This window comes from Heptranchias perlo, unplaced genomic scaffold (genome assembly GCF_035084215.1).
Source record: "Heptranchias perlo isolate sHepPer1 unplaced genomic scaffold, sHepPer1.hap1 HAP1_SCAFFOLD_62, whole genome shotgun sequence".
Taxonomy (NCBI): Eukaryota; Metazoa; Chordata; class Chondrichthyes; order Hexanchiformes; family Hexanchidae; genus Heptranchias; species Heptranchias perlo.
In genome coordinates, this window is record NW_027139644.1 from 2017636 (window position 1) to 2039907 (window position 22272).

At 48.7% G+C, this 22272-nt stretch overlaps 1 protein-coding gene across 1 annotated transcript; it reads left to right on the forward strand.

The window, feature by feature from the left end:
* Positions 1-21: 21 nt before the first annotated feature.
* LOC137317448 (NACHT, LRR and PYD domains-containing protein 3-like) lies at positions 22-20204 on the forward strand. Its single transcript, XM_067980793.1, has 8 exons — positions 22-1144; positions 8582-8748; positions 10430-10601; positions 10705-10770; positions 12693-14430; positions 15862-15948; positions 17857-18024; positions 18195-20204. The coding sequence occupies exons 1-8, from the start codon at positions 97-99 to the stop codon at positions 18280-18282; spliced, it is 3534 nt and encodes a 1177-aa protein (XP_067836894.1). The 5' UTR covers positions 22-96; the 3' UTR covers positions 18283-20204.
* The last annotated feature ends 2068 nt before the right edge of the window (positions 20205-22272 follow it).

Here is a 22272-nt window from a genome sequence, read left to right on the forward strand (position 1 = left end):
CGGGGCTGTGTTGGGCGCAGGCGGAGTTTGCTCCGTGCGATCGCTGGCGGCCATTTTGAGAGAGTCGGGCGGGGAGTCGAAGCGGCGGCGGATCGGATGCGGGCCTTGGAGCGGCTGCCTGAGGATGAGGACGAGGGAGAGAAGCCGGATTGGATCCATTGCTGGGAGTGGCCATTCCAGCAGGAGGAGGCGGCGGCGGATCGGATCCAGGCCTTGGAGCGGCGGTTCCAGGCCGCCAAGGAGCGGCGGTTCCGGGCCGCGATTGAGCGGCAGTTGCAGGACTTGGAGCGGCGGTTCCGGGCCATGGTGGGGGTGCAGAAGACGGCGGTGATCTACGGCGGCGGTGAGGACTGGTTCCAGACCGTGGAGGTGTGGTCTCGGGTCGCGGAGCGGGCCCAGGACATGGAGCGGGCCCAGGCCGCGGAGAAGTGGTTGCGGGTCGCGGAGGAGTGGCTCCGAGAAGCGGAGCGGGCCCTGGAGGCGGAGGAGCGGAGATCGGAGGAGTGGTTCTGGTACGTGGAGGAGGAGCGGGTCCAGGCCGTGGAGCGGCGGTTCCGGGCCATGGTGGAGGAGCGGAAGGAGGCGCTGAGGCGGGGCGGTGAGGAGCGGTTCCAGACTGTGGAGCTGCGGCGGGTCCAGTCCATGGAGCAGCGGTACCAGGTCTTGGAGGATAAGAATTTAGACAAAATGATGGATGATCTTCTCGAGGACGGCTATGCGGTGTCCAGGAACCGCGGTGAGGAGTGGTTCGAGGCCATCGAGGACTGGTTGCAGAAGGTGGAGCGGGCCCAGGACATGGAGCGGGCCCAGGCCGCGGAGAGGTGGGTGCGGGTCGCGGAGGAGTGGTTCCGAGAAGCGGAGCGGGCCCTGGCCGAGGATAAGCGGCGCTTCCAGCTCAAGATGGGCGACGGTGAGGATTGGTTGTCGGACGCGGAGGATTGGTTGTCGGACGCGGAGGATTGGTTCACGGACGCGGAGCAGCGGCGGTTCCGGGACGTGGTCGAGCGGTTCCAGGCCATGGTGGAGGTGCAGAAACCGGCGGTGAGGAAGGGCGGCGGCGGTGAGGATTGTGTCCGGGCCAGGGGGCCGTTCTCCACATGGCCGGATCCAAGGCCGCGCACCACGTGTTTGGAGATACCGGCAGGTGGGTGTTGCAGAACGGGGAGGTCAGTACTGAGAGTGAGGGTGATGGAGGGGGGCAGTACCGAGAGTGAGGGTGATGGAGAGGGTCAGTACTGAGAGTGAGGGTGATGGAGAGGGTCAGTACTGAGAGTGAGGGCGATGGAGAGGGTCAGTACTGAGAGTGAGGATGATGGAGCAGGTCAGTACTGAGAGTGAGGGTGATGGAGAGGGTCAGTACTGAGAGTGAGGGCGATGGAGAGGGTCAGTACTGAGAGTGAGGGTGATGGAGGGGGGCAGTACCGAGAGTGAGGGTGATGGAGAGGGTCAGTACTGAGAGTGAGGGTGATGGAGAGGGTCAGTACTGAGAGTGAGGGTGATGGAGCGGGTCAGTACTGAGAGTGAGGGCGATGGAGAGGGTCAGTACTGAGAGTGAGGATGATGGAGCAGGTCAGTACTGAGAGTGAGGGTGATGGAGAGGGTCAGTACTGAGAGTGAGGGTGATGGAGAGGGTCAGTACTGAGAGTGAGGGTGATGGAGAGGGTCAGTACTGAGAGTGAGGGTGATGGAGAGGGTCAGTACTGAGAGTGAGGGTGATGGAGAGGGTCAGTACTGAGAGTGAGGATGATGGAGCAGGTCAGTACTGAGAGTGAGTGTGATGGAGAGGGTCAGTACTGAGAGTGAGGGTGATGGAGGGGGGCAGTACCGAGAGTGAGGGTGATGGAGAGGGTCAGTACTGAGAGTGAGGGTGATGGAGAGGGTCAGTACTGAGAGTGAGGGTGATGGAGAGGGTCAGTACTGAGAGTGAGGGTGATGAAGAGGGTCAGTACTGAGAGTGAGGGTGATGGAGGGGGGCAGTACCGAGAGTGAGGGTGATGGAGAGGGTCAGTACTGAGAGTGAGGGTGATGGAGCAGGTCAGTACCGAGAGTGAGGGTGATGGAGAGGGTCAGTACCGAGAGTGAGGGTGATGGAGAGGGTCAGTACTGAGAGTGAGGGTGATGGAGGGGGGCAGTACCGAGAGTGAGGGTGATGGAGCGGGTCAGTACTGAGAGTGAGGGTGATGGAGCAGGTCAGTACTGAGAGTGAGGGTGATGGAGAGGGTCAGTACCGAGAGTGAGGGTGATGGAGCGGGTCAGTACTGAGAGTGAGGGTGATGGAGAGAGTCAGTACTGAGAGTGAGGGTGATGGAGCGGGTCAGTACTGAGAGTGAGGGTGATGGAGCGGATCAGTACTGAGAGTGAGGGTGATGGAGCGGATCAGTACTGAGAGTGAGGGTGATGGAGCGGGTCAGTACTGAGAGTGAGGGTGATGGAGCGTGTCAGTACTGAGATTGAGGGTGATGGAGAGGGTCAGTACTGAGATTGAGGGTGATGGAGAGGGTCAGTACTGAGAGTGAGGGTGATGGAGCGGATCAGTACTGAGAGTGAGGGTGATGGAGCGTGTCAGTACTGAGAGTGAGGGTGATGGAGCGTGTCAGTACTGAGATTGAGGGTGATGGAGAGGGTCAGTACTGAGATTGAGGGTGATGGAGAGGGTCAGTACTGAGAGTGAGGGCGATGGAGCGGGTCAGTACTGTGAGTGAGGGCGATGGAGCGGGTCAGTACTGAGAGTGAGGGTGATGGAGAGGGTCAGTACTGAGAGTGAGGGTGATGGAGAGGGTCAGTACTGAGAGTGAGGGTGATGGAGAGGGTCAGTACTGAGAGTGAGGGTGATGGAGAGGGTCAGTACTGAGAGTGAGGGTGATGGAGAGGGTCAGTACCGAGAGTGAGGGTGATGGAGAGGGTCAGTACTGAGAGTGAGGGTGATGGAGCAGGTCAGTACTGAGAGTGAGGGTGATGGAGAGGGTCAGTACCGAGAGTGAGGGTGATGGAGCAGGTCAGTACTGAGAGTGAGGGTGATGGAGCAGGTCAGTACTGAGAGTGAGGGTGATGGAGAGGGTCAGTACCGAGAGTGAGGGTGATGGAGCAGGTCAGTACTGAGAGTGAGGGTGATGGAGCGGGTCAGTACTGAGAGTGAGGGTGATGGAGCGGGTCAGTACTGAGAGTGAGGGTGATGGAGCGGATCAGTACCGAGAGTGAGGGTGATGGAGAGGGTCAGTACCGAGAGTGAGGGTGATGGAGCGGATCAGTACTGAGAGTGAGGGTGATGGAGCGGATCAGTACTGAGAGTGAGGGTGATGGAGCGGGTCAGTACTGAGAGTGAGGGTGATGGAGCGTGTCAGTACTGAGATTGAGGGTGATGGAGAGGGTCAGTACTGAGATTGAGGGTGATGGAGAGGGTCAGTACTGAGAGTGAGGGTGATGGAGCGGATCAGTACTGAGAGTGAGGGTGATGGAGCGTGTCAGTACTGAGAGTGAGGGTGATGGAGCGTGTCAGTACTGAGATTGAGGGTGATGGAGAGGGTCAGTACTGAGATTGAGGGTGATGGAGAGGGTCAGTACTGAGAGTGAGGGCGATGGAGCGGGTCAGTACTGTGAGTGAGGGCGATGGAGCGGGTCAGTACTGAGAGTGAGGGTGATGGAGACGGTCAGTACTGAGAGTGAGGGTGATGGAGAGGGTCAGTACTGAGAGTGAGGGTGATGGAGAGGGTCAGTACTGAGAGTGAGGGTGATGGAGAGGGTCAGTACCGAGAGTGAGGGTGATGGAGAGGGTCAGTACTGAGAGTGAGGGTGATGGAGCAGGTCAGTACTGAGAGTGAGGGTGATGGAGAGGGTCAGTACCGAGAGTGAGGGTAATGGAGCAGGTCAGTACTGAGAGTGAGGGTGATGGAGCAGGTCAGTACTGAGAGTGAGGGTGATGGAGCAGGTCAGTACTGAGAGTGAGGGTGATGGAGCAGGTCAGTACTGAGAGTGAGGGTGATGGAGAGGGTCAGTACCGAGAGTGAGGGTGATGGAGCAGGTCAGTACTGAGTGTGAGGGTGATGGAGAGGGTCAGTACTGAGAGTGAGGGTGATGGAGCAGGTCAGTACTGAGAGTGAGGGTGATGGAGAGGGTCAGGACTGAGAGTGAGGGTGATGGAGCGGGTCAGTACTGTGAGTGAGGGCGATGGAGAGGGTCAGTACTGAGAGTGAGGGCGATGGAGAGGGTCAGTACTGAGAGTGAGGGTGATGGAGAGGGTCAGTACGGAGAGTGAGGGTGATGGAGAGGGTCAGTACTGAGAGTGAGGGTGATGGAGAGGGTCAGTACTGAGAGTGAGGGTGATGGAGAGGGTCAGTACTGAGAGTGAGGGTGATGGAGAGGGTCAGTACTGAGAGTGAGGGTGATGGCGTGGGGCAGTACTGAGAATGTGAGTGAATGGAGCAGTGGGAGGGTTTCAGCTCATGACTGGAGGGTGGGGAATGACCAGTTCTGAGGCTCGAGAGTGGAATTAATAAATCTGTTGGAGTAGGAAAGAAGATTTATGAAATAGTGAAAATTTGTTGGGGAAAAAAGGAAGCAGTTTTTGAAGTAGTGAGATGTAAAGTTATTGATGTCGAGAAAAAAAAAAGAATTATGGTTAAAATTCCAAAAAAATCAGAGTTACGATTAAGTGTTGTGTCTGTGAATGTTCAAGTAATAATTCCAAACACATTTCGAAAGTCCGAAGCATAAGACATATGGTCCAGGAGCTATGAGACCATATGGTTTAGGTTTACATGGGATTCAGGGCAAAATCTTCCTGGTTATAATATTTTGAGGGGAGATTAATGAAGATTCTAACGCTGATGGTCATGCGAATCTCGGTGCACTGGAGGAGGATGTGGGACCAGAGTTAGAGATAACTAGAGAAGGATTTGGATCTGACAAAAATCGTCAAAGTTGATAAGCCATTGGACCCACAACTAATGCGGTTAATGGAAGTCAGGGAGGCAACTTTGGATATAAACATTTTGCTGATGGATTAGAAAGTGCCAAAATAATAAGAACATAAGGAATAGGGGCGGCAGTAGGTCCCTCGAGCCTGCTCTGCCATTCAATAAAATCAGGGCTGATCTTCAACATCAACTCCATTTTCCCGCCCTATCCCCATATTCTTTGACTCCCTTCGAGTCCAAAAGTCTTATCGATCTCAGCCTTGAATATACTCAATGACTCAGCATCTACAGCCCTCTGAATGAAGAAATGTCTCCTCATGTCAGACCTAAATGGCCGACCCCTTATCCTGAGACCATGCCTCCTAGTTCTAGGCACTCCAATCAGGGAAACAGCCTCATAGCATCTACCCTGTCAAGCCCTCTCAGAATCTTATGTTTCAATGAGATCACCTCTCATTCTTCTGAACTCCTGATACACTGTGAATCCCCATACACACCTGGGAGGATCCTGATGCACTGTGAATAGGCCCATTCTCCTCAATCTCTCTTCTCTTCGATAGAGTCCAAAACCTGTGCACAGGTGTGGCCTCACCAAGCCCTGTGCAATTGCAGCAAGACTTCCTTACTTTTGTACTCCAACCCCTCTGCAATAAAGACCAGCGTAACATTTCCCTTCCTAATTGCTTGCTGTGCCTGCCAATTAACGTTCTGTTTCATGTGCAATCAACCCAAATCCCTCTGAACACCAACATTTAATAGTTTCTCACCATTTACAATTATTCTGTTTTTCTATTGTTCCTCCCAAAGTGAATAACCTCATATTTCCTCACTTTATACTTCATCTGCCACCTTCTCACCCACTCAATTAACCTGTCTAAATCCCTTTGCAGCCTCTTTGTGTCCTCCTCACTGCATACTTTCCACCTAGCTTTGTATTGTCAGCAAACTTGGATACATTAGACTCATCTAAGCCATTAATATAGATTGTAAATAGTTGAGGCCTAAGCACTGATCGTTGTGGCACCCCACTAGTTACAGCCTGCCAACCTGAAAATGATCCGCTTATTTCTACTGTCTGTTTTCTGTCCATTAACCAATCCTCTATCCATGTCAATATATTCCTCCCCCACAACCCCATGAGCCCTTATCTTGTATAACAACCTTATCGAATGTAAAAGGTATGATCAGTAAGTTCGCTGATGATACAAAAATTGGTAGGGTGGTAAATAGCGAGGAGGATAGCCTCTGTCTGCAGGACGATATAGATGGGTTGGTCAGATGGGCGGAACAGTGGCAAATGGAATTTAACCCGGAAAAGTGCGAGGTGATGCACTTTGGAGGGACTAACAAGGCAAGGGAATACACAATGAATGGGAAGACCCTATGCAAGACAGAGGGTCAGAGGGATCTTGGTGTGCAAGTTCACAGATCCCTGAAGGCGGCGGAACAGGTAGATAAGGTGGTAAAGAAGGCATATGGGATACTTGCCTTTATTAGCCGAGGCATAGAATATAAGAGCAAGGAGGTTATGATGGAGCTGTATAAAACACTGGTTAGGCCACAGCTGGAGTACTGTGTGCAGTTCTGGTCGCCACACTACAGGAAGGATGTGATCGCTTTGGAGAGGGTGCAGAGGAGATTCACCAGGATGTTACCAGGGCTGGAGCGCTTCAGCTATGAAGAGAGACTGGGAAGATTGGGTTTGTTTTCCTTGGAGCAGAGGAGGCTGAGGGGGGACATGATTGAGGTGTACAAAATTATGAGGGGCATAGATAGGATGGATACTAAGGAGCTTTTTCCCTTCGTTGAGGGTTCTATAACAAGGGGGCATAGATTCAAGGTAAAAGGAGGGAGGTTTAGAGGGGATTTGAGAAATAACTTTTTCACCCAGAGGGTGGTTGGAGTCTGGAACTCACTGCCTGAGAGGGTTGTGGAGGCAGGAACCCTCAGAACATTCAAGAAGCATTTGGATGAGCACTTGAAATGCCATAGCATACAAGGCTACGGATCAAATGCTGGAATATGGGATTGATGGCCGGCGCGGACACGATAGGCCGAAGGGCCTCTATCCGTGCTGTATGACTCTATGACTCTATGAATACCTTCTGGAAATCCAAATATACAACATCCACTGGTTCCCCTTTATCTACCCTGCTAGTTGCATCCTCAAAAAACTCTTAATAAATTGGTCAAACACGATTTCCCTTTCACAAATCTACGTTGACTCTGCCTAATCATATTATGATTTTCTAAGTGTCCCGTTGCAATGTCCTTATTAATAGATTCCAGCATTTTCTCGACGACAGAATTCAAAATTTGCAGATGACACAAAACTTGGAAGTGTTGTGAACAGTGAGGAGGATTGTGATAGACTTCAAGAGGACATGGACAGGCTGGTCGAATGGGTGGAGTCATGACAGATGAAGTTTAACGCAGAGAAGTGCGAAGTGATGCATTTTGGTAGGAAGAACGAGGAGAGGCAATAATAACTAAATGGTATAATTCTAAAAATGGTGCAGGAACAGAGAGATCTGGGGGTATATGTGCACAAATCATTGAAGGTAGTAGGGCAGGTTGAGAAAGTGGTTAAAAAGCATACAGGGTCCTGGGCTTTATAAATAGAGGCATAGAGTATAAAAGCAACAAAGTTATGATGAACCTTTATAAAACACTGGTTTGGTTACAACTGGAGCATTTTGTCAAGTTCTGGGCGCCGCACTTTAGGAAGGAGGGTGCAGAAGATATTTACTGGAATGGTTCCAGGGATGAGGGACTTCGGTTACATGGATAGACTGGAGAAGCTGGGATTGGTCTCCATAGAGCAGAGAAGTTTGAGAGGAGATTTGATAGAAGTATTAAAAATCATGAAGGGTCCAGACAGTGGATAGAGAGAAACTGTTCCCATTGACAGAAGGGTCAAGAATCAGAGGATGTAGATTTAAGGTGATTGGCAAAAGAACCAAAGGTGACATGAGGAAAAACTTCTTCACACAGCGAGTGGTTAGGATCTGGAATGCACTGCCAGAGGGTGTGATGGAGGCAGATTCAATCATGGCCTTCAAAAGGGAACTGGATAAGTACTGGAAAGGAAAAAAATTGTAGGGCTACGTGGATAGGGTGGGGGAGTGGGACTAGCTGGATTGCTCTTGCATAGAGCTGGTGCGGACTCGATGGGCCGAATGGCCTCTTTCCGTGCTGTAACCATTCTATGATTCTATGACTGATGTCAGGCTGACTGGCCCACAGTTCCCTGTTTCCTCCCTCCGTCCCTCCCTTGAATAGCAGTGTTCGCTTTGCTAATGTCTCTGTTCAAGAGGGAGATAAGATATACCAGGTAAATAGAGACCATTAGTCTTAGTCAGTAGTGGGCAAACTCCTTGAATCTGTAATTCCAGGTCGAATTAGTGAACATTTAGAGATACAGAGGGCGATCGGGGAGGCTGGAACCGATTAGCTGTAGACAAATATATTTGACAAATCTGATACAGCTTTGTTGAGAGGTGACTAGAAAGATCAATGGGATGTAGCACATGCGGTGTATATGGGTTTTCAGAAGGTGTTTGATAATGTGGCTCACAGGAGGCTTCAGCCGTTTGGTGTGAGAGGAAATGTAGCCGCCCGGATAGAAAGTCGATAATGTGTTTAGTTTTCTCCATTTTTGTTCACAGATCCGAACACTGCAATCACTGAGTTCCTGACAAAGTGCGACGATTACCAGCTGTTCCAGTTGACGAAATTCTACCGGGACAGACTCGAACAGGCGATTGAAGGAGGGGTGGACGGAGTCAGCTCGTTGTTAACATACGAGAGGCATTTCAGTGGACAGGAACATCGGGTAAGTGGGAGGGACACAGAATGAGTTTGGATTATTTAAACATCACAGAACAGAGCTGACAGAATATCACATCTTAGAATCATAGAATGTTTCAGGACAGAAACAGGCCAAATTGGGAAGAAATGGATAAAACTACAAATATCCTGAATCTGCACCAATGATAGGAAGAGATGATAATACCCAACTGATCCGTCAGTATCTGCACAGAGAGAGGACAGGGTAATGACAACAGCAACATGCGTTTATACAGTGCCTTTAATACAGTAAAACGTCCCAATGCGCTTCACAGGAGCGATGACCAAAAAAAACGAGCCACATGAAGAGATATTAGGAGAGGTGATCAGAAGCTTGGTCAAAGAGGCAGTTTTGAGGAGCGTCTGAAAGGAAAGGAGAGAGAGGTAGAGAGTTGGAGAGGTTTCGGGAGGGAATTCCAGACTTAGGGCCTAGGCAGTTGAAGGCACGGCCACCAATTGTGGAGTGAAGACAATCAGGGATGCGCAAGAGGCCAGAATTGGAGGAGTGCAGAGATCTAAGGGGATTGTCGGGCTGGAGGGGGTTACAGAGATAGGGAGGGGGGAGGCCATGGTAGGATTTGAGCACATGGATAGGAATTTTAAAATTGATCAGTTTCCGGACCATGAGCCAGTGTAGGTCAGCAAGCACAGGGGTGATGTGTAAATGGGACTTGGTGCAAGTTAGGCCATGAGAAGCAGAGTTTTGGATGAGCTCAAGTTTACGGAGGCTGGAATGTGGGAGGCCGGCCAGGAGACCATTGGAATAGTGGAGCCTGGAAGTGACAAAGGGATGGTTTTGGTCTTCCCAATATTTAATTGGAGGAAATTTCCTCCGGCCTCAACTATTCCGATGCTCTCCTGGCCGGCTTCCCATCCTCCGCCTTCTGTAAACTTCAACACATCCAAAACGCTGCTGCCTGTAACCTGTCCCTCCCCCGTCCCGCTCACCTCTCACACCTGTGCTCGTTCACCTATTGCCTCACAGTTCTCGAATGACTTCAATTTTTAATTCCCATCCTCCTGTTTAAATCACTTCATGGTCTTCACTAGAATTCTCTATTGCTCTGATTCTGGCATCTTGTGCCTCTCCCCATCGTCCTACCACCGGTGGCTTAGCATTCTGTAGTTTTTGGACCCGGGCTCTGGAATTCACTCTCTAAAACCTTCCGCCTCTCTATCTCCGTCTTCTCCTTAAAATTTGATTCTTTATCCAGCTTTTGGTCATCCCTAATAATATGCCCTCCTTTGTCTCAGGCCCATTGTCTGATTCCGTTCCTGTGAATCGCTGTGGGACATTTTTCTATATTAAAGGTGCTATGTTGTTGTTGATGAATCAAGATGTTAACAGAATATTTTGCCCATGTGCAGAATGGATCAGTACCCGGTCCAGTGATTACTTTCTGTGCTCAATATAAACTGGGAGATCCCATCACTGAGCAGCTCCTTTCCTTCTCATTCTCAGTCTTTGTCTTTCACTCCACTCCTCAATATAAACTGGGAGATCCCATCACTGAGCAGCTCCTTTCCTTCTCATTCTCAGTCTTTGTCTTTCACTCCACTCCTCAATATAAACTGGGAGATCCCATCACGGAGCAGCTGCTTTCCTTCAATTCACAGTCTTTGTCTCTCACTCCACTCCTCAATATATTCATTATTATTCTTTACAGAAAGTCACTGAGCTCGTGGAGAAGGGAAACAGGGTGGACAGTTCCAAACTTCTCCTAAATCTGGTGATGGAGAAAGGCTCTCGGGCCCGAAGGGTGATGTGGGAATCCTTTGTGAAAATGCACCATGTGGTACCAAAGTTGGACAAAATACTGAAAGAGATTCAGGAACTTGGTACGGTAAAATCATACATTGAATTCAATTTCAGATTGAAACACTGCAGAATTTACTATTATTACACAGATCTGATTTCATGAAAGCTCATTGATTTAAACAGGTCCTGATCCATTTGATTATATGAACATCGGACGAGGTTTATCTGAAATACCCAGTCACGTGAAAGGTAAGTGATGAAATGGGGATTTCAAACCGTTTATTTCACTTCTGAGAATCAAAATGTTTGTAGTCTTTTTAGAGATTGTCAGAATCTGGGAATCAAAGTGAAAGGGTGGAGGGAACAGAATAAAGTTTGATTTTGATTTGTCAATCTTCAAATCGTCTGCGTGATCCGTTACTATTCGCTGTTCCCAATTATTTGTAAATTTGCAGATGTTTTATTACTCCAGCTAATCCAGTTGCTGATTGCTAACAGTTGTGAAAAAGCGTTCACACCTGTCAGGATCCTGATACACTCTGAATCCCCATGCACACCTGGCAGGATCCTGATACACTGTGAATCCCCATACACACCTGGCAGGATCCTGATACACTGTGAATCCCCATATACACCTGGCAGGATCCTGATACACCCTGAATCCCCATACACACCTGGCAGGATCCTGATACACTGTGAATCCCCATATACACCTGGCAGGATCCTGATACACCCTGAATCTCCATACACACCTGGCAGGATCCTGATACACTGTGAATCCCCATACACACCTGGCAGGATCCTGATACACTGTGAATCCCCACATACACCTGGCAGGATCCTGATACACCCTGAATCCCCATACACACCTGGCAGGATCCTGATACACTCTGAATCCCCATACACACCTGGCAGGATCCTGATACACCCTGAATCCCCATACGCACCTGGCAGGATCCTGATACACTGTGAATCCCCATACACACCTGGCAGGATCCCGATGCACTCTGAATCCCCATACACACCTGGCAGGATCCCGATGCACTCTGAATCCCCATACACACCTGGCAGGATCCCGATACACTGTGAATCCCCATACACACCTGGCAGGATCCTGATACACTGATTTCCCTTCGTATTTCTGACTTTAAATTTTCTCTGTTATTTCTTATTTTGTTGATTGTGAGCCTGTTTCCTTTTTCTGATGATTATATTCAAGACAGATCGATAGGTTTTTGGACATGAAGGGAATCAGTGGAGAGTAGGGCAAATGGATTTGAGGAGATCAGCCATCATCTTATTGAATGGCGGAGCAGGCTTGAGGGGCCGTGTCGTCTACTCCTGCTCCTATTTCTTTTGTTCTTATGTTCTGTATCCTTACTAATTTTGGAATTCCACAAACATTTCAATACCGAAGTTTCTTGCCCAAACAAAATATATCAAACCCTCTCACCATTCCCTCAACCGAAACTCCAATACCTTAAATCATCTTTCTGATTCCCCTCTGTACCTTCAGAATGGCAGTAATCTTTACCTGTGATCAGGTGACTATAGAAGTGTCGGTAATATCCCAGATAACATACCCGAGTCCTGAAACAATAAGAATTTAACTCCTGTCCATTCACAGTCTGTCTCTCTCCCAGTGCCCACAATATCCCAGATAACCTGCCTGAGGTCTGATACAATAACAGTGGAACTTCTGTCCATTCACAGTCTGTCCCTCTCCCAATGCCCACAATATCCCAGATAACCTACCCGAGGTCTGATACAATAACAGTGGAACTTCTGTCCATTCACAGTCTGTCCCTCTCCCGCTGATACTCATTTCCGCAGAAGGTCAGCACCACTGACAATTTCATAGATTGATCCACGAGAACTTGCACTGTCACATAACCAGGATAATGTGTGGAATTATAATGAGACGTCGATAGTACAGGGCAGGGCTGATAGTATTAATCATCAGAGAGAAAATATCACCTTCATAGAAATCTCCATGTTCACTAAATATTAGAATCAAGTGAAGATTTGAAACTTTTCTCAGCTCACACCTCTATTGAAGCTGTGAATTAAATCTCGGAACATTTTACTGAATAGTAAAGTGATATTGAGAATTTGTTTTTATATCAATGCAACTAACATTGAGAACCACTTTCTGTCTGTTCTAATTGAAGATGTTCAACAGAAACACAAGGAAACACTCCGGGTCCAAACTGAAACACTGAGAGTGAACACGATCCTAATAAAGGAGAAGGTTAAGATTTTCCAGCTGGTCAGTCTATACACTGAGCTAACGGTCATTTCTACTGTTCGAGATCGGACACTTGTAGAACATGAACTGCTGGCAAGAGGCCGAGACAATGAAGAGTGGAGAGAAAAACATCTCCGGAGAGAACTGGAAAAAATCCGAACTGATCAATTGTTCCAGAGCAGTTTATCCCAGAGAGAATCCAAATCTGGGAGTTCAGCAGCAGTGAGTGGAGTCGCGGGGATTGGAAAAACAACAATGGTACAAAAGATTGTTTATGACTGGGCCACTGGGAAAATATACCCACACTTTCAATTTGTTTTCAGTTTTAAATTCCGGGATTTGAACGCTATTAACTGTAGAATAAACCTGAGGAATCTGATACTGGATCTGTATCCTTACTTGAGGAATATTCTGGGAGAGCTCTGGAAGAACCCAGAGGGATTACTGTTTATATTCGATGGTTTAGATGAATTCAAGGACAGTATCGATTTTGCTGATAATCGGAGAAATACAGAACCTCAGTACATGTGCACAGATCCTGAAGACCAGTGTGAAGTGTCTGACATTGTGTACAGTTTAATACAGCACAAGCTGCTCCCGGGGTGTTCAGTGCTAGTGACCAGCCGCCCCACTGCATTACGTTTATTGGAAAAGGCTGAGATCAGTGTCTGGGCTGAAATCCTGGGATTTGTTGGTGAAGAACGGAAGGAATATTTCAACAAGTTTTTTGAAGATCAGGCGGTGGCAGCAGCTGTTTTCAAACATGTGGAGGAGAACGAGATCCTGTACACCATGTGTTGCAACCCTTCCTACTGCTGTATCCTAGGTCTGTCACTGGGTCCCTTCTTCACACAGAGAGACAGGAAACAGCATGGATTTCCCAGGACCATCACCCAACTATACTCCTACTATATTTACAACATTCTGAAAAACCATGGCCGAGAGATTGAATCCCCCCGTGATGTGTTACTGAAGATCGGTGAGATGGCCTTCACTGGAGTCTCTGAGAAGAAGATTGTGTTTAGAAATGGAGATTTGATCAAGTACAATCTGCAACCTTCCCAGTTCCTGTCTGGGTTCATGATGGAACTTTTGGAGAGAGATGATTCTGCCCAGAGTGTGGTTTACACATTCCCGCACCTCACCATCCAAGAGTTTGTAGCCGCACTCGCACAATTCCTGACTCCAGATCCTGGGGACATCGGGAAACTCCTCAGTGAAGCCCACAGCAAGGAAGATGGGAGATTTGAGATATTTCTCCGTTTTGTTGTTGGTCTCTCATCCTCACGGTCAGCTCGGCCCCTGGAGGAGTTTCTCGGTCCATTTTGTCATCAAACAATCTGCGGAGTGATTGACTGGGTGAAGGAGAAGGTTGAAGGAGAGATTGGAAACACAGAGAGTGAAACCGGTAAAAGGGACCTCCTGAACACATTCCACTACCTGTTTGAGTCTCAGAATCAAACACTGGCTCGGGTCACAGTGGGATCTGTGGAAATATTTACATTTAGTGGATTGCGACTGACCCCGATTGACTGTGCGGTGCTGTCTCATGTCATTGGACTCTGTGATGAAATAAAACACCTCGATCTACAGTACTGCACCATTCAGTGTGAAGGACTCCAGCGGCTGGGACCCGTACTGCACAAATGCCAGGTGTTAAGGTAACTGCTTGTTTGTTTCTGCAAATGTTTTTTGAGTAGTTGAAAAGAAAAGCACCTTCCAGTTTAACCAAAGAGGGGCAGAGTCATAAAAACTTTACAAACTAACAACAGGACCAGGGTAAAATTCTCCGGGGGAGAATGAGAGTGGATCTTTGTCAACAAATACTTATTCATGACTGGGCTTGTCTCTGACCTAGAGGTCAATTAATTTTTTTTTTCCTTCTGTGTCTTTTATCCCCGTCTTTTAATATTATCCTCTCTTTATTTCACTGTCTCCGTCATTTTGTAATATATTATTGGGCACTTCCTGGATTTTAGTCTGTCCAGTTGATTGATGGTTTTGAGAGATCCTTTTACACCCGCACAGCTCGGCAAAGAATTCTGATGTTATTTAATCTCACAGTTCAAGAAAGTTACTGACAAAAGAATGCACTAACTTAGTGGGTGACTTTAAATCTAATGCACGGTGCCCAGTGCTGGTTCACTGCTCTGAGCAATTTACGGGCCAATATCTTACATCTGAAAGGAAAATCTAACGGGAGGGGGGTTATAACGGGAGGTGGGTATAACGGGCGGGGTGATGTATAACGGGAGAGGGGTATAACGGGCAGCCGATCCGATAACTCCCGTTTTACATTATCACCAAAGTTTCATCAATTTTCTGATGTTGCACCTCTGTTTACCTGTAATATTGGAGACACAAAATTTGAATCAGATCCAGTGCTTGATTCAATGGGGTTAATTTGAACCCCACGAACGGGTGTGTTGAGATCGGGTTTGAAGGCAAATATGGTAAAGGAGTAAAACCTGATCCCAACTCGCCTCCAAAGGAGGCTGGTCGAGGGGCGGGTGATGAAATCTGCTCTCAGGTGGCAGGTCAATCGTTGGAATCGTGTAAGAAGGCTGAGGGCATCCATTTTAATTGTTTTTAAAAAAATTTTTATCTCCTGTGGGCCATATGAGAGGAGGCGAGAATGCCTGGATCAACAGGTCCGTGACCGCTTGTGGGCCTGGAGGAGCAGTGGTGTTTTCCCAGAAGCCCAACAAGCTGCGAACCTGCACAGGCAATGGGTCAGCCCTCCCCCCCACGATCTCTGACACCCCCGTGATCTCCGACCCATTGGTGATCTCTGACTGCCCTGTGATCTCCAATGCACCCACCCCCCCAAGATCTTCAAAACCTCACTCCCACAACCTCCGATGCCCCCCTCCCCATCTAAAAGTTACCTTCTGCCATCCACTCTCTGGATGCTCTCCTCTCCGACTGACAGCCAGCCTGACGGGCCGGAAACCAACAGAAAAACATGGAAGATGTCCTTAACGTCAAAATCATCCCTTCCGTGTTTCCTGTTAGGAATTCCGACCCACCCTCTTCCTGGCTCCCTGCTAAAATTCACCCCTGTATGTTTCTCTCTCTCTCTTTGTGTTTAGACTGGGGAGCAATAAACTGGGAGATTCAGGAGTGAAACCACTGTCTGCGGCTCTGAGGAAACCGGACTGTAAAATACAGGAACTGGGGTAAGTATCAGACTGTGTGAGATTGTGTTTATAATAACTGGATGTCTGACACTGCACATTATTATTAGTATCAATAATAGTGTAATAAATGCTGGGAGTGAAATTGTACGTGAATGAGGACGGAAAATAGACTGAATCCCATTTGCCACCCGTTGTCGGACACTCTGGATATCCGGTCCTACTGATGTCAGAGGAATGGGATATTGGACAGACCGTATAACAGGCTCCCAATGTGATACCACCTGATCTTTGTCCCTGCACATGTACAATCTCACCCAGGCTGCATCTTATCCTGATATTCGTGATATATAATCTTTCCAATCACCAGGTTGGAAAATGTTGGCTTTACAAACTCTTGTAACAAGGTTCTGGCCTCCGTTCTCAGTACAAACCGGTCACTGATGGATCTGTCCCTGCGTAATAATAAAGTGGGAGATTCAGGAGGCTGTGGCTCTGAGGAATCCGGACTGTAAAGTGCAGGAACTGGTGTAAATACCAGACTGTGAGATTGTGTTTAAAATTACTGAAAGTCTAACACTGTACATTATTATTAGTGTCAGTAATAGTGTTACTAATAATGTACAGTGTTTATTAATAGCACTATTACTGAAAATAATGTACAGTGTTTATGAATATCAATATTACTGATACTAATAATGTCAGCGTTTAATAATATCAGTAATAGTATTATTAATAAACACATTTTTGGTATCAGGAAGTGTCATTAATAAACAGTACATTATTAGTATCAGTAATAGTGTTATTAATACACACTGTTCATTATTAGTGTCAATATTAGTGTTATTAATAAATATTGTACATTATCAGTATCAGTCATGTTATAATAAACACTGTTCAATATTATCAGTAACGGTAATAGTGTTATTAATACACCAAACTGTAAAATACTGAAATTGCAGTAAGTATCAGACTGTGAGAGATTGTGTTTATAATAACTGTATATCTAACACTGTACATTATGATCAGTATCAGCAAAAGTGTTATTAATACACACTACATTATTATTAGTGTCAGTAATAGTGTTATTAATAAACACTACATTGTTATTAGTAATCGTAAGAAAAAAGATATAGGAGCAGGAGTCGGCCATGCCGGCCCCTCGAGCCTGCTTCACCATTCAATAAGATCATGGCTGATCTTCGACATCAACTTTACTTTTTTGCCCTATTCCCATATAACTTGATTCCCTTAGTGACCAAAAATCGATCAATCTCAGCCTTGAATATATTCAATGAATCAGCATCCACAGCCCTCTGTGGTAAAGAATTCCAAAGATTTACAACCCTCTGAGTGAAAATATTTTTCTTCATCTCAGTCCTAAACGGCCGACCCCTTATCCTGAGACTGTGACCCCTTGTTCTAGACTCTCCAGCCAGGGGCAACAGCCTTTCGGCATCTACCCTGTCAAGCGCTCTAAGAATTTTATGTGTTTCAATGAGATCACCTCTCATTCTTCGAAACTCCAGCAAGTAAGCCCATTCTACTCAGTCTCTCCTCCAAGGACAAACCACTCATCTCAGGTATCAAAACTAGTGAACCTTCGATGCACCCCCTCGAAGGCAAATATATCCTTCCTTATGTGAGGAGACCAGAACTGTACACAATACTCCAGGTGAGGTCTCCCCAAAGCCCTGCACAATTGTACCAAGACTTCCTCATTCTTGCAATAAAGATTAATAGTGTTGCTATTAAACACTGTACATTATTATTAGTATCAGTAATAGTGTTACTAATAATGTAGTGTTAATATCAGTATTGTTATTAGGGATGGGCAATAAATCCTGGCCTCGCCAGCGACGCCCACATCCCTTGAACGAATAAAAAAAATTAATTAACCTACGCTGTGATTTACGCTGATTTATTGTCATTTCTCTCTCTGATCCCCAGACTGGATGGTGTCGGTCTCACAGATTCTTGTACCAAGGATCTCGTCTCCGCTCTCAGTACAAACCGGTCACTGACGGGTCTGAACCTGGGATCAAACTCCTTCACAGACCGATCTGTCCCCGCTCTCCGCTCCCTCATACTGTCCTGCAGGAGTCTGGAGTGGATCCAGTGAGTGTTTGTGTTAATGTTTATTGTAATAAATAAAATATCAATGGGATTCAGTCCCTTTTATGGGTAATATTTGTCTAATTATTATTGAAATATTAACCCCAGTCTCCCTGTTATTTACACTGTTGTTCAATCTGTTTATTTCCTGTTTACTCTTTAATCTGTTTCAGGCTGGGGGGGAATCGGTTCAGTTCAAAAGGAAAGAATCAGCTGAAATCCCTGCAGGATACCAGACCCGGACTGAGTGTGACAGTGTGAACGTTTCAATTTATAACCATTCCTGGTCTCATGAAATGAACATTTTTGGCCGATTCTCTGTCCCTCCCCTTTAACCGGCCGCGCTCCAGGTTTAAATCCGAACGGCCCTTTAACGGTTTCCAGCTCGAGCTGAGCGAGCGTCGTCTCCCACTGTGACGTCAGAGGCCCATTAACAGGGTCACGAGACTCAGTCACCCGGTCCCACAGCGCTGATTCTGCAGGATATCCGGGGCTGGATGGTCCCCAATGGGGCACTGGATCAATGTACAGACAGGAAGGGCACAGGGTGGGGCTCAGTCTGGGCTGCAGGGGGACATTGGGTCAATGTACAGACAGGAAGGGCCCAGGGTGGGGCTCTGTCTGGGCTGCAGTGGGACACTGGGTCAATGTACAGACAGGAAGGGCCCAGGGTGGGGCTCATTCTGGGCTGCAGTGGGACACTGGGTCTATGGACAGAGAGGAAGGGCACAGGGTGGCGCTCAGTCTGGGCTGCAGTGGGTCACTGGGTCAATGTACAGACAGGAAGGGCCCAGGGTGGGGCTCTGTCTGGGCTGCAGTGGGACACTGGGTCAATGTACAGACAGGAAGGGACCAGGGTGGGGCTCAGTCTGGGCTGCAGTGGGTCAATGTACAGACAGGAAGGGCCCAGGGTGAAGCTCAGTCTGGGCTGCAGTGGGTCACTGGGTCAATGTACAGACAGGAAGGGCCCAGGGTGGGGCTCAGTCTGGGCTGCAGTGGGTCACTGGGTCAATGTACAGACAGGAAGGGACCAGGGTGGGGCTCAGTCTGGGCTGCAGTGGGACACTGGGTCTATGTACAGACGGGAAGGGCCCAGGGTGGGGCTCAGTCTGGGCTGCAGTGGGACACTGGGTCAATGTGAAGACAGGAAGGGCCCCGGGTGGGGCTCAGTCTGGGCTGCAGTGGGACACTGGGTCAATGTGAAGACAGGAAGGGCCCAGGGTGGGGCTCAGTCTGGGCTGCAGTGGGACACTGGGTCAATGTAAAGACAGGAAGGGCCCAGGGTGGGGCTCAGTCTGGGCTGCAGTGGGACACTGGGTCAATGTGAAGACAGGAAGGGCCCAGGGTGGGGCTCAGTCTGGGCTGCAGTGGGACACTGGGTCTATGTACAGACGGGAAGGGCCCAGGTTGGGGCTCAGTCTGGGCTGCAGTGAGACACTCGTTCAATGTCCAGACAGGAAGGGCCCAGGGTGGGGCTCAGTCTGGGCTGCAGTGGGACACTGGGTCAATGTACAGACGGGAAGGGCCCAGGGTGGGGTTCAGTCTGGGCTGCAGTGAGACACTAGTTCAATGTCCAGACAGGAAGGGCCCAGGGTGGGGCTCAGTCTGGGCTGCAGTGGGACACCGGGTCAACATTGGATTCATGTTGATCGGAACAACAGGGGACTCCCCATCTCTTGTGTTCGTGTTGCCGGATCTGTTCCATCCACTGAAACAGAGAGTGGGCCCTGGTTTAACATCTCATCGGTGAAAGCAACAGTCAATGGAAAATAAAATCAGGCAGAGCGGAAAACGAGATGCCAATTCGCTCTCGCCCGTTTTGCTCTAACGCCCGAGGTGAATTTATTCTCTGATGTGTTCCGTGGACTGGCAATCGAATGACATTAAATTGTCAGATATCTAAATAGTTAATCCTAAATTAATCTCATCAATCTGCAGTCGTGTCAGACACTGATTTAAACTGTAATGTGATAATCAGTGATCCAGCTCATGCTGAATTACGGTGATCCTCTCAGCTGCTTTTGCAATCGGTTATTCATTGTGTTAAGTATCTGCATATTACTTATTAAAATTGCTGGGTGACCCTGTCTACAACTGTTTATATGTAATTATTTTTTGCTATACTCAATGTTTAAATAATGATAATTATTATTTTCAAGTCAATAAATTGTTGTTGTGCATGATTTGATGTCTGGCTTCTTTGAAGATTTGGTAAGAAAGCGTTAATCCATTCACTCAGTAGCTTGTGGGGATCCAAATGTGGTGAACTCATTCGATCTGAACTGGGAGATGTCCATTTATATGAGTGAGTGTGAGCGAGGATGCCCCTTTTTTTCAGTGAGTGTGTGTGAGCGAGGATGCCCCTGCATATCAGTGAGTGTGACGAGGATGCCCCTGTATATCGGAGTGTGACGAGGATGCCCCTGTATATCGGTGAGTGTGAGCGAGGATGCCCCTGTGTATCGGAGTGTGAGCGAGGATGCCCCTGTGTATCGGTGAGTGTGAGCGAGGATGCCCCTGTGTATCGGTGAGTGTGAGCGAGGATGACCCTGTGTATCGGTGAGTGTGACGAGGATGCCCGTGTCTCGGTGAGTGTGACGAGGATGCCCCTGTATATCGGTGAGTGTGACGAGGATACCCCTGGTTATCGGTGAGTGTGACGAGGATGCCCCTGTGTATCGGTGAGTGTGACGAGGATGCCCGTGTCTCGGTGAGTGTGACGAGGATGCCCCTGTATATCAGGGAGTGTGACGAGGATGCCCCTGTATATCGGTGAGTGTGACGAGGATGCCCCTGTATATCGGTGAGTGTGAGCGAGGATGCCCCTGTATATCGGTGTGAGCGAGGATGCCCCTGTATATCGGTGAGTGTGAGCGAGGATGCCCCTGTGTATCGGTGAATGATTGTGTGAGTGAGGGTGTCCCTGTCGATCAGTGAGGATATGAGCGAGGATGCCTCTGTGTTTCAGTGAGTATGTGAGCGAGGAAGCCTCTGTATATCAGTGAGTGTGAGCAAAGGTGCCCCTGTATATCGGTGAGTGTGATGAGGATGCCCCTGTGTATCGGTGAGTGTAAGCGAGGATGCCCCTGTGTATCGGTGAGTGTGAGCGAGGATGCCCCTGTGTATCGGTGAGTGTGACGAGGATGCCCCTGTATATCGGTGAGTGTGACGAGGATGCCCCTGTGTATCGGTGAGTGTGACGAGGATGCCCCTGTATATCGGTGAGTGTGAGCGAGGATGCCCCTGTATATCGGTGAGTGTGAGCGAGGATGCCCCTGTATATCGGTGAGTGTGAGCGAGGATGCCCCTGTGTATCGGTGAGTGTGAGCGAGGATGCCCCTGTGTATCGGTGAGTGTGAGCGAGGATGCCCCTGTGTATCGGTGAGTGTGACGAGGAGGCCCCTGTATATCGGTGAGTGTGACGAGGATGCCCCTGTGTATCGGTGAGTGTGACGAGGATGCCCCTGTATATCGGTGAGTGTGAGCGAGGATGCCCCTGTATATCGGTGAGTGTGAGCGAGGATGCCCCTGTGTATCGGTGAGTGTGAGCGAGGATGCCCCTGTGTATCGGTGAGTGTGACGAGGATGCCCCTGTATATCGGTGAGTGTGAGCGAGGATGCCCCTGTATATCGGTGTGAGCGAGGATGCCCCTGTGTATCGGTGAGTGTGATGAGGATGCCCCTGTGTATCGGTGAGTGTGATGAGGATGCCCCTGTATATCGGTGAGTGTGATGAGGATGCCCCTGTGTATCGGTGAGTGTGAGCGAGGATGCCCCTGTGTATCGGTGAGTGTGATGAGGATGCCCCTGTGTATCGGTGAGTGTGACGAGGATGCCCCTGTGTATCGGTGAGTGTGAGCGAGGATGCCCCTGTGTATCGGTGAGTGTGATGAGGATGCCCCTGTGTATCGGTGAGTGTGAGCGAGGATGCCCCTGTGTATCGGTGAGTGTGATGAGGATGCCCCTGTGTATCGGTGAGTGTGAGCGAGGATGCCCCTGTGTATCGGTGAGTGTGATGAGGATGCCCCTGTGTATCGGTGAGTGTGAGCGAGGATGCCCCTGTGTATCGGTGAGTGTGATGAGGATGCCCCTGTGTATCGGTGAGTGTGAGCGAGGATGCCCCTGTATATCGGTGAGTGTGATGAGGATGCCCCTGTGTATCGGTGAGTGTGACGAGGATGCTCCTGTATATCGGTGAGTGTGACGTGGATGCCCCTGTATATCGGTGAGTGTGAGCGAGGATGCCCCTGT

Coding starts and splice junctions, on each gene's coding strand:
- LOC137317448 (XM_067980793.1), top strand. CDS start 97: ATGCGGGCCTTGGAGCGGCTGCCTGAGGATGAGGACGAGGGAGAGAAG. Junction 15,949..17,856: donor TGTAAAATACAGGAACTGGG/GTAAGTATCAGA, acceptor TCTGATCCCCAG/ACTGGATGGTGTCGGTCTCA. Junction 18,025..18,194: donor AGGAGTCTGGAGTGGATCCA/GTGAGTGTTTGT, acceptor AATCTGTTTCAG/GCTGGGGGGGAATCGGTTCA.